Genomic DNA, 12,635 nt, shown 5'->3' with positions numbered 1-12,635 from the left:
CCCCGGTTTGTCATACCTACAAAAAGTTCAATATCTATAAACAAAATTAACATTTTTCATTCAAATTTAGTATTTTCTTTATTAACAAAAAGAGGGTTTCAAAAATATGTAGATCAAAAAGTATCTAAAATTATAAACAATTTTTAAAAATTTTGAAAAAGTAACAAGATTTGTAATAAGCAACTTTAAAAGTCCCCCGAGTATCAAGTTTCAAGCTAATTCAATGAATTTAAAAAAAATTGTCCGCCATATTTGATCCACCATTTTGAATTTTGAAAAACTGACTTGGAATTCGTAATTAACGTCCCCAACAACAAACAATATGGACAAAATTTCAAAAAACGTCCCAAAAACGCAAATTGTGTCCGAAAAGTCAATTTGCTTCAATTTGCATTGTTAATAAACTTTGTTGTTTAATTAAAAAAAACCAATAATATTGTTAATAAACTTATAACGAAAAATAAAAATTTTACTAAAAAGCATTGAGTACTTTCGGGCCAAACATTAATAAAAATCCCATGTAGCTTGAAGTTTTTTCCAAAAAAAATTTCTGAAGTTACTTTTAGAAAAAGACCAAAATTTTTTGCGGAAATTTTCTATAAAATTTCTAAAAATCAAGATTTTTAGTAGATTTTCGATAGTATTGAGCAAAATGGAAAAGTATTTTTGGAAAAAGAAAAATGATAAAAATAAAAAGATAAAATAAGGCAAATAAAACAAAAACATTCGGACAATGTGAATCAAAAATAATATTTATTTACTCCAACGTTTCGAAATCTAAATGATTTCCTCTTCAGGGAGTCTATCCAAAAATATATTATATATACAAAATTAAAATAATAAAAAATAATTTAACAATAAATAAATAAAATAAAAATTGATGAATTATTATTTTACCAAAAATTAATAATTAAAATAGACGAAGACTAAAAAAAAAAATTTTTTTAAATTTAAAAATTTTTTTTAATTTTTTTTTTTTTTTAATTTTTTTTAAATTTTATGCCATGACGATGGAGTAGAGTCTGGAGTCAGAAAATTATAAAGGAACTTAATATTTATAAAATACATTAAAAAATAAAAATTAAAAAATATTTTTTTTTTCATAATTAGTAATTAATAATAAAAGAATGGAAATTAGTAAAAAATTAGTAAAAAAAAATTGAAAATTAATAAAGAATCACTATATAAAAAATACATAAAGTTATGAAAAATTAATTAAAAATGGAAAAAAATTATGAATATTTATTGAAATAACCTATTTTTACCTCTGAACAAAAGTTCAAGCAAAAAATTAAATTTTCCGGAACTTAAAGTTTCTTTAATATTTGTAACGTTAGCACAATTCAGCAAAATACTTTACTTCTCAAATATTTCGAAAAATTGTTCGAAATGACAGATTTTTTTTTGTTTCATAATATTCACAATTTTGAATTATGGAAAAAGTCTATGAAACCATGGGAAAAAGGAAAGATATTTCGAAATTTTTTTTGACTATTTCCAAAATCAAATAGTTTAGCAAAAAATAGTTTACGACCATGGAATGTGGCAATTGTAAAAATATATAAATTTTCATGTTTTTAAATATTTTTTGTCGTTCGCCATGGTTTTCTAAAATTATGACCATTGTCAAAATATAAAAATTTTCAGAATTAAACTAGTTTGCTGGATTTTGACCATGGTAAAAATTATAGAAATTTTGAGGGTTTAAAATATTTTTGTTATTGTCCATACTTAGCTATAGTCACCGTAGTCAAAATATACAAACTTTGTAGGATTAAAATATTTTTGTCATTGGCCATGGTTCTCTAGATTTTGTCCATAGTTAAAAATTAAAATATATTAATTTTTCTGATTTTAAAAATATTTTGGTTGTTAGTCATGATTCGATAGATGTTACCCATGTTTAAAATATATAAATTTTTAGGTGTTTAAATATTTTTATCGTTTTTCTATGGGTTTTTAAATTGTGACCATATAGTCAAAATATAGAAATTTTTAATTAATTAATTAATTTTTTTTTAGTCATTGTTTATTAGATTTTGTGCATTGTCAAAATATGGATATTTTGAGGGTTTAAAATATTTTTGTCATTGACCATGGTTAACTAGATTTTTCCCATTGTTATATTTCAGAATATAAAAATTTTTAGGTTTTAAACTATTTTTGCCTTTGCCCATGGTTGGCTATATTTTGGACTTACCTAGCTAAAAATTTAAAATATTCTTGTTTTTTCTTATGATTTTTTAGGTTTTGGTCATAATTGAAAATTTTAAATACTTAAAAGCTTTTTTGTCTTCGGCTATAGTTTGCTAGATTTTAGCAGTGATGCATATTATTTTGTAGTATGGGAAACGGCCATAAGCAATGGTGTTTCAGTAGATGGCCATAGTTAGAATTTGCAATTTTTATTGTTTTCCACAAGGGCTACCAAAAGCAATACTTCTATATAAGAATGAAATTGAAAAACGAAGATTGAAAGGTGTGGGAACGAAGGTCGAAGACTTGCGTACGAAAGCCACGTATCGCTATCTCGATAATAGAATGATCCATTTACAAGCGGCGGTAACAATAAGCGAGCAAGATATTATTCCAAGTCTTGGCCGTATCTCAGACATGCGGGTACTTGATCTGGGAGCAGGGAGTACCTAACCCAACAAATAACAATACGGTATTGCCCTCACGTACAGCGAGAGCTCAGTATCAGCGCCATTATACCGCCAGTGGAGTGGTATCCGACAAACAGACAGACTTCTTCTTCTTCTTCTTCATTCTTCTCCTCTTCTCATTCCGTTCTCAATAGTTAATGCGGCTTCAGATGAAGCCCGTTCAATTACTCGCAACACGATACCGAGGCTATTTACTGTGGTCTGCCGATGCAAAAGTCCTCTTCCTGTGGCTGAATCAAGCAACCTCTGCCATTAGGAAGAGAAAATCCCCCATTGTCCATCGATCCCTCAACCCTCTCTTGTGATCGACTTGCCATACTCACTACGATCTATCCGTAAAGATTCTGACATTCACTATGTCTTCTTTCTCGACATTTCCTTTCTGCCACTGAGCATTGAAAGCAAATCAAGCGAAACCTTTTCTTGGGTAACAATTTGACAACGGGATATATAAATTGTAGGGAAAACGACCTGACACTCTTCTTTTTTCCATCAAACATATTGATTTGCATCATTAATAAAAACATATTCAAGAATGTTTACCTCATGATTATCTCCGAGTCATCCTCATCGATGACGATGCATTGATCGCCCACTGTGATTTTCTTCAATACCATATAGGAGTCATATATATAAAAATTACTGTCCCAGGAATAAGTGTACTGTCATTCGGTAAATAAACGATTGCGTTCCTCGTGATCGCTGAGGTGCCTCGAACAGCCTGACGGTAACATCTATTGCAAAGATCACCTATAACTCACGCGGGTACAATTTCATTGTAATGATCGTGATCTTGATTTTCAGCCACCAAGAAGCAATATTGTAAGTCGTCCGTCCAGTTTGTGACTCAATTAAAAACATAACTAACCTGATTGAAGTGATTATAATTTCTCTTTCGACTCCAAGAAACATAAAGGTCTTCTTCTTTTTATTACAAAAATAATAAATAATAAAGGTATTATAAAATGTCGAATCCACTTCACTTCCCAGAATCAAATTATACATTTCTGGACCAAGCGAAATATCAGGTAAAGTTTCCCTCGATAGGTTTGCGTGCGTCAGGCCAAAGTGGATGGTTAGAGTGAAGAAAAAATGAAAACAAAAAGAAGAATACTAAAATTAGCTTCCTAATGAGATGACGTAAAAAAGACTTTGCCGAACGCACGATACCATTTTCGCGGTAAGAAATCCAAAAAAATAAAGCAACACACTCCCCCCTAGCTCATTCGTCCAATTTCACAAATGATGCTTCATTTTCTCTCGTAAATTGACCGTGCACTAATGAAGCGATCCGTGCTGATTGTCTTTAGTGGTTGATTTCAACTCTCAATCCATCCGCAACTGGGATACTCATGCCTTCTGAGAAAATGATAGAGAGCTGTGAATCACTAACTGCCTTCCGGTGGGTGGGTTTGAAAACGTCGATTAACAGCAAAAGGATAGACACATAACATGCAGGAGTAATTTTGGTTTCCCTTTTTTTTCGACTGTATAGTAAAATATTGTTATGTCTCTGAAGGAAACTAAACATATCTTAAATTATATATATTTAAATTGTTTGGCATCGGTGATTCATACCTGATTTATTCACGGAGCGAAAGGGACAGGTTTTAAGAAAGAGGGACTTTTGAAATTAAATTATTAAAGTTTTTATTTGAATCCTTTACAATTAGAATCAGAGAGAAAGAGTAGATCCAGATGTCTTCAGACTCACTGAAACAAAATTGGAACTTTGTAGAATCAATCGAGAATTTAAATGGGGACATCATTCAAAAGGATTAGTTATTAACCTTCTAAAATTATTTTCAGAGTCATAGACTCAGCAAGCAATACCTCCTTTAGTGTGAGGTCCAGGGAATTACCTATAGACTAGTGGAAACGGAGAATGCAGTAGATTTCCCTCAAATTGCTTTCGGGACAGCCAAAGTGAATGGTTTGGAGTCCAGGTGTCGATGCAAATTAGATTGAACACCTCTCAGTCTTGGAGTAACCGAATTATATATTTAATGTTGATGTCGTGGTAATACAGTCCTTAGAAAAATAGAAATGTGTCTCGTAGTAGAAATTATCTCCCTATACTGAAAATTTAATTTATTAAATGTGTCGTTAAATTTGGATAGTGTTGGTGATACTAATTAGTTCGTCCTCAGGTTATCATGACGGGGACAAAGACACACCCTAAGGATTTTTGGGATAAAGCAACAGGTCGTTGTCGGATCGACGATTATTATTAAGTGGTGCATCAATACGACAACAATTGTCTACTACGAAAGTGTGAGGGATCATATACGTAATATGATTCCTTCAGAGACATATGTCTCTGAAGGAAACTAAACATACCCTAAATTTTATATATTTAAATTGTCTGGCATCGGTGATTCAAACCTGATTTATTCACAAAACGGAAAGCTGTTACCTGAAGGGACAGGTGTTAAAAAATATAAACTGTTAAAATTGAGATTCAATTATTAAAGTTTTATTTGAATCCTTAATAATGAAAATCAGAAAGAAAGAGTAGATCCAAATGTCTTCAGACACACTGAAACAAAATTAGAACTTTGTGGAATCAACTGATAATTTAAATGGGGACAAAATGTAAAGTATTAATTGTTTACAATTATTGTTACATTCGACCAAAGTGAAAGGTCCGGGGTCCAGATGTTAATGCAGATTAGATTGAACACCCCACAGATTTAGAGTAACCGAATTATTTATTTAATGTTAATGTCGTGGTAATGCAGTCCTTAGAAAAACAGAAATGTCCCTCGTAGTAGAAATTATCTCCTTGAATGAATTTGACTAAGACGAGAGTCGAAGAAGGCACTTGATACTTAAAGAGGTTTTCTGGACTGGAGTCGAAGATGACATTTGATGACAGTACACAACTAGTTAACTTGGTAGCGGTTGCTGGACTGACACAAAGAACACAGGTATCTAATTTGACGAATTCGAAGAAGACAAGCAGTTGATTCGGTGGTTACTTCTAGGCTGACGAATCCGGCAAGGGTGACACCTTTTATAGGTTCCTTCTGCAAGGGGATAGTACGTCATGATTTCCGGTAATTTACCCGAATTTGACATTCGGAAAAATCTCCGGGAACGGTACGTCACACCACCACTTTTATTACTTTCTGGGTCAGTTTTTTCCTATTGATTTAATTTGGACGCGTATGCTTTGTTTCTGTATTAGGTAGGTGACTGACCCTATAGAAGAGTAACAAAACGTTGATGACCATATTTGGTATCTGTTCCCCAGGTGTAAGACTATTGGATCAATATTACTTCCGTTACAAGAAAAGGAGGATTCAGATTTTAACTTCATAAAATATTATTTTACAAAAGTTAAATATAAATTCGTCGCGATGACGTGACAATACATATATGTCTGTGTAAGTCCACTTGTCATTTTTCTGGCAATGTTTCTCACAGTTTGCTTCGGCTGGCAATCAGTTCCTACGAATATAAGTACGGCAATAACAATAACAGCGAGTCTAGCATAAACGAGTAAAACGAGATACAGTCGTGAAATAACCACAAAGCGTTCACCGAGCTGCTGGAGCAGTTGGTACGAGACAGATAAGAGGTTAGAAGAGTTCAACTCTGGAGATTGCAAGATTCTCAAAATAGTTATACCATTAACGAATCCGCACCTGACTTAGAAATCACGTGTAAAACAATTCGTGCCCGTCTCTACGTGATGGAATTTATTATATTTTAATTTTGTTTTCTTTGTTCACTGCAATGAAGAACCCGTTGAGTTTAAATTTTCATAGAAAGAAAATCAAAATTCACCGTTTTTAGATTTTTATAAAAGTTTGGTGTAAATACCAGAAAATTGAAAAAAAGGATGTGTACGATTTTGTTATTTTCTATGTCGAAACATAATATCTCTATAAATGGACATGGATCTTTACATATATCCTTAATAAATATCTAAATAAATACATATTTAATACTATTAAATAAATGCTATTTTGTACAAAACTTAGTCGTATTCCTAATTTATTAACTAAACAAAGTTAAGAAGCTAGAATTTTATTTGGGAACTACAGAGGGTGAATTACACAAAAATTATTACGTTGAACAAAATGTAAAAATTATAACGTTTACGTTTAAATTGAAAAATATAAGACTTTGGTCCTAAAAGGAGGTAATTGAGTTGGAATGCTAATAGCTTTTCTGTCAGGAAGGTCTGAAAAATTTGACAATAGGGTTTGTTTTGGTTTGGTGATAATAGGGCATTGTTGGTAAAAATTGCTCTGAGGTGAAGAAAAGGATGATGTAGATCCTCGATGTTGATGCCTGACGGGAACACAGTATGAGTTCAGTGAACAAGGAGATGAAGAATTGGGTCCAGAGGCCCAATTATGTAATAATACTGGTGTGAAATTTAGTGAATGGTCCCAGAAGAAACGAAGACCATCACAAGTCAATTCAACAGGTTACGTAAGAGAAATAACTTGCATGACATATTATACTGACGATCCCTTTTTGCAAATGTTCTTTGTAACATTTGTAACACAACATCTAAAGAAGTCTTTAGATTTTATTTCAGATTCTAAAGAATTTTTTATCTATTTCATTTCTATATTTTCTTTATCTATTTCTATAAGTTTGTATGAACTAGAGGCGTAAATAGTTGTAGTTTACTACTGCATATGTGTAACTACGACAGTTCACTATTTTGCGTACACAACTACCACAATTTACTACCTCTCATGTCATTTACCGAATGACTGAACGATGTACTTCGAAATTTTCCGAAGGACGAAAGTGAATAATTTATTATAATAGAGGAAGAGGATACGACAGAAATAAAAAAGTCAAGATTTACAGTACGTAGTTGCATAGTTCTAAATTCAATTGAATAGCTCTTTAAAAGACAAACTCTTTCCATTTCCACTTTCCGTTATACAGATTTTTTTTAATTCCCATAGACAATCTAAATTCATTGCCTTGGCATTGATAGGAATCAAGTATTCCGTCGTTAATTTCACTTTAAGTACCTTTTAAAGAGAAAAGAATGTTATTAATTGTCGGCTGACAAATGTTCGAGACCATCTAATTGATCTTCGATAGGGTGAATCGACGAATCTTTCATCAATCATTAGACAACAGTAATTTTATTCTCTGTAAACGAACAATGCTTAGATATTAGTCTTCCTTATTCCGTTCGTTGGCCTGCACCGGTATTTGCCGACAAGGCAGTCACCGATTGCAATTTGCCGATAGGATTCTTGCCTTGCGCATTGCCCTGTTGAGGATCATAGACATTGGTCTGCGAGTTGGATTCGAATTTTGTTAAGACTAGACTAGGAACTTGTGGAGAGTGCAGATTCATCTCGCACGATTACTTCGCCATAGAAGAGAGAATCTATGCAGCGGCATTTCAGTACCCAGTGATCAATATGTTCATGTAGTATAACCAAGGTCCCCCCTTGTTGCTGTATAAGGTCTCGTCGAATGTAGATACCAGTTGGATAGAGTCCCCCGCAACTACCTGCAGCTCTATTATCTATTCGTTTCGTATCTGTATGGCATGATATTTGCACCAGTGCTCGTGCAGAGCGGAAGTCACTTCGGCGACAGGGAATATGCTCCACAGAAACTGTTCTTTGAGATAATTCAATAAATTTCCAATGAATTAGGCATGAGTGCATTTTTAACTGTTGGTGGGAAAAAAATAAGAATTGAGATTGAGAGTTGTCTCCGGGTATCATCAACTTTTTAGGTGCAACGTCCTTTCTAAAGATTAGGGGAAGATGGTTGTGGGCAATCTTTTTTTTTATTCAAAACCTGTGTACTGGCGAAACAACTAAACTGATTCTGTGGATGAAAAAAAATTCTTCGAGTTTGTCAAATTAGTCTTCGTGTCAGTCCAGCAACCGCTACCAAGTTAACTACTTGTGTACTATCATCAAGTGTCTTCTTCGACTACAGTCCAGAAAACCTCTTCAAGTACCAAGTGCCTTCTTCGACTCTCGTCTTAGTCAAATTCATTCAAGGAGATGATTTCTACTACGAGGCACATTTCTGTTTTTCTAAGGACTGCATTACCACGACATCAACATCAAATAAATAATTCGGTTAGTCCAAGGCTGAGGGGTATTCAATCTAATTTGCATCGACACTTAGACTCAGGACCTTTCACTTTGGTTGTCCCGAAAGTAATTTGAGGGAAATCTACTGCATTTTTTGTTTCCGCTAGTCAAGGTCATTTCTTCAACCTCACACTGAAGGAGGTATTGCTTGCTGGATCTACGACTACAAAAATAATTTTAAAAGTTCAACAACTTATCCTTTTGCATTATCATATCATAGCTTTTTCCCCAGGTGCATCAGAACCTTCTTTTTGAATTATGTCCCTATTTAAATTATCAATTGATTCCACAGAGTTCTAATTTTGTTTCAATTTACCACTTAATAATTCTTGTCAACTTTATAATAATTATTAAAGAACATATTTAATGACATGCTAAGTAGACGTACGATCCAAAAGTGAACGGACAACAATCTGTTGCTTCTTTCCAAAATCTTTAGGGTACGTCCCTGTTCCCGTTATGATAACCTCGGGACCGAACTAATTAATATCACCGAGACTATCCAAATTTATCGACATTTAATAAATTATAATTTTTCAGTGTAGGGAGACACTTCCTGTTTACAATTCATAATATACGAAGAATTGCGCTATGAAAATTTGAGGTGTTTCAGAATTCAAGTTATTTTAAACTTTTTAAAGAAAGTAAACCACACCCACTTTGCCCTCTGTTATTAATGGTGATGGTAGCTCGTCCGTGGATCATTGCTCATCCGGTTTTCCATCGGTGGCTCTTGATGCTCCTAGAAATTCTGTGGTATTGCCACCGCGGAAAGTGGACGACCTTGTACAGTAAGAAGCAGATCGAGCAAGTCAATCTTTTTATTCTTTTTCCTACATTCATCTTTTTGCGATTTGTGCCTATTTAGAATTGGGCCAAACAAGATTAATTTTGAATATTGCATTTTTTTGCTATTATTTAATTAGAATAATTAGATAAAGAAAAGAGAACGAGATTTAAAAAAACAAGAGATGCACACTGATCAGAAATTGAATGCACACGGTTGGAGGTCCGCACGCGTGTACTTAAAGGTATGTAAGCGACCTAGCCCAATATTTCAACCCACGCCAAGAGGCTGGTGAGTGAGTAGCCGCATAAAATGCATTCCCTGTGTGGAGCAGAAGGAGAAAAGGAAGACAGAAGGAAGGCCACAGTCGCAAGAGTTAGCAGGGCGGTGCGTGGGTCACAATGCCTTCGGGGTACACCATACCTCGACTCGTTATGGAAGGCACACGCGATATTGTTGCTCGTATATATGGAGAGGACGAGGGAAGTGCGCTGGCTTGTACTATGCAGATGATTCCGCGATATGGGCTATTCATTGTAAGTCACTTAAGACTGCATTGCGTACTCTCTGGACGTGATATGTTATTATATTGCCTATCGAAAACCACGTCGGTAACCCATCTGTGTCCTCTAATATTTATATTGCGACTTGGTTTCAAACCAATAAAACCGTTTCATCTCTGATCTTGAATTCAAATTACCACACTTATTCAATGGTAAATTGAAACATTTTTCTTTCCTCTTAAAATACTTTCATTCTTTGTTCAATAGAAATAATTGTTATCTAGTTGAAGTTTGATAATAAATATCTCTATTAGAGAGGGAAGACGAAGAATTCAAACTCGATTGCCTCCAGTTTACTTTTGTTCTACCGAGATGAGACTGCGAGTCGTATATAAAAAATGAAGATTGTTCACAGTGAGTGGCGCAGATGAACGACAAGACGCCGACGATGATGAGAATGATAATGACGATGATGAAGATGATGATAATGATGATGATGTTGGCGATGACGATAATGATGATCATGGTCACGGACTGTGCATGAGTGTCGCCCTGACAATTTCCAAGTTCTTTTTTTTCTCCCCCTTGGGGAATATAACTCTCAAAGTCCTAGATTACGAGATGAAAGGCTGCCGGATCATTATTGGTGGCGAGTAATGCGAGGGCATTTAGCGAATACGAACCATCATTACCTTTAGGCGACTACTTCTTCTTATTGGCCACCATTTTAACGAGAGGAAGACATAAGAAGTAACCTTTCGGGGTCTGCCGGACGCTACCACCCACGTGGCTGGACGTCGAGTTCCACTCACTTCTCCTTTTCACAAGACTCCAGAATCGGAAGCTCTAATGATATATGTATACACTCCATGCTAAGTACCCATGTTTACACTCCAATGTCTATTGTACAGTCATTTTCAGCGTCAGCACGCGATTACACAATGAGACTTAGGAAGCGGAGGAACTTACTTCCTTTGATTCACTCTTAATTTCTGTTTCAAAAAAACTTCCATTAGTAAGAAAATCGAATTAAGTCTTTTATTATAGCAAATAAATTAATAACTACGAAAATATGCTTTTTTATTTTTGCATACATGGTGATTTACATAATTATTTAAAATTAATAATTGGAATAAGTATAATTAAATTTGGTTTTTCTGGATTTGTTACAGGAGGACTATAGTCAGCGAAGGCGACTATCGACCCCTAGCGGAAGTCCCAGCCCCCCTCAGCCCTCAAGATTGTCCAGGTCAACTGGAACTCTCACGAGAGGGGAAGAACCTTATAAGAGTACCCTTACCAGAGACAATCAAGGTCAGGAGGCAGAAAGAAAGGGTTGGTTCAAATCCCTTTCTAGGAAAACAAAATCAAACTCAAAGGTAATTTTAGCAAATTGTACTAATTGTAATAGAAAGAATTTTGAAATACAGCGACAATCCGAGGCTGTGTAAATTTTTTGTCACTTATTTTACGTCTCAGAAGGAGACAAGTACTTGTATTTTAATTGTTTGCCTGATTTATTTACAAAGCGCTAGGTTTTGAGCTAAGGGAACAGGCTAAGGAAACTAATACTTTATATATAAGTTTGCCCTTTATTTATTTTTACAAATACAATTCTCATCGAAATTAAAAGGTGAGCAGTTCCCTTTCTCCGATATTATTGATTTTACTAAATTCGTATTTAACAACACGTATTTTTCGTTCGATGGAAAATTCTACAGACAGGTTTATGGCACACCGATGGGTTCGCGAATATCAGCTTTCGTCTCAGACATTTTCATGAATGATCTGGAAACTGAATGTTTAAAAGAAAAGCATGATTGTGTCCCCCTGTTCTGTTTTAGGTGTGTGGATGATACAATCTTAGCAGTTAAAAAAGAAAATGTTAATTTGGTCATTGATATCTTTAACTCTTATAATCAAATACTACAAGTCACAGTAGAAAAAGAAAATTCTATTAATTTTCTAGATTTAAAGCTTGTTAGAGATAACATTGAAATTATTACAAATTGGTATCAAAAACCGACTTCATCGGATAGACACATTCGAACGCAAATACATTTATATCATTTATACAATGAATTTATACATCATTTATATCAATGAAAAGCTTCGTTCAGCTGATGCAGCAGAAACAGGCTTTATTAACAAAATTTAATTATCTTTCATCATATTGATAATATTTAGGCGAAACAAAATTGAATTTCGAAATGGAATTTGTAAACTTAGGAGAATTTAAGTGATATCATCGAATAAATTTGATCTCGTGATTGTGGGGGAGAATGTATACCAAGCTCTCTCACCAAAAGCATGTGTGGGCGATCTGCTCTGTGATGAATAACGGTTCTTTTTGACGTTCATAAACAACTCTCAGATCATGCAAAACTTTACTCAGTACCGCAAAGTTTCCTCTACCTTCAATCTTCCCTAAGATCCAGGCATGCTTGCACGTTCTTTTCAAAACGTGAAGAAAGGTCGATATTAATTTTTTTTTTCCACCAAGACGGACATATAACATCGTGTTTAATACACTCTATCGAGATTTATATGATTCAGTACCATATTGACCGAATGTCAA

The 12,635-nt window shown here is 34.1% G+C and overlaps 1 protein-coding gene across 1 annotated transcript in view; it reads left to right on the top strand.

The window, feature by feature from the left end:
• LOC122513052 overlaps nucleotides 1-12,635 on the top strand; it is a 253,142-nt gene that overhangs the window by 234,521 nt on the left and 5,986 nt on the right. Inside the window, exon 4 of the mRNA XM_043629285.1 lies at nucleotides 11,230-11,436. Coding sequence (XP_043485220.1) covers nucleotides 11,230-11,436 — 207 coding nt within the window. The remainder of the gene's footprint in view (nucleotides 1-11,229; nucleotides 11,437-12,635) is intronic.

The sequence above is a fragment of the Leptopilina heterotoma genome, unplaced genomic scaffold (assembly GCF_015476425.1).
Source record: "Leptopilina heterotoma isolate Lh14 unplaced genomic scaffold, ASM1547642v1 Lhet_131, whole genome shotgun sequence".
NCBI classification, from domain to species: domain Eukaryota; kingdom Metazoa; phylum Arthropoda; class Insecta; order Hymenoptera; family Figitidae; genus Leptopilina; species Leptopilina heterotoma.
This window is presented reverse-complemented; position numbering and strand designations above follow the sequence as displayed.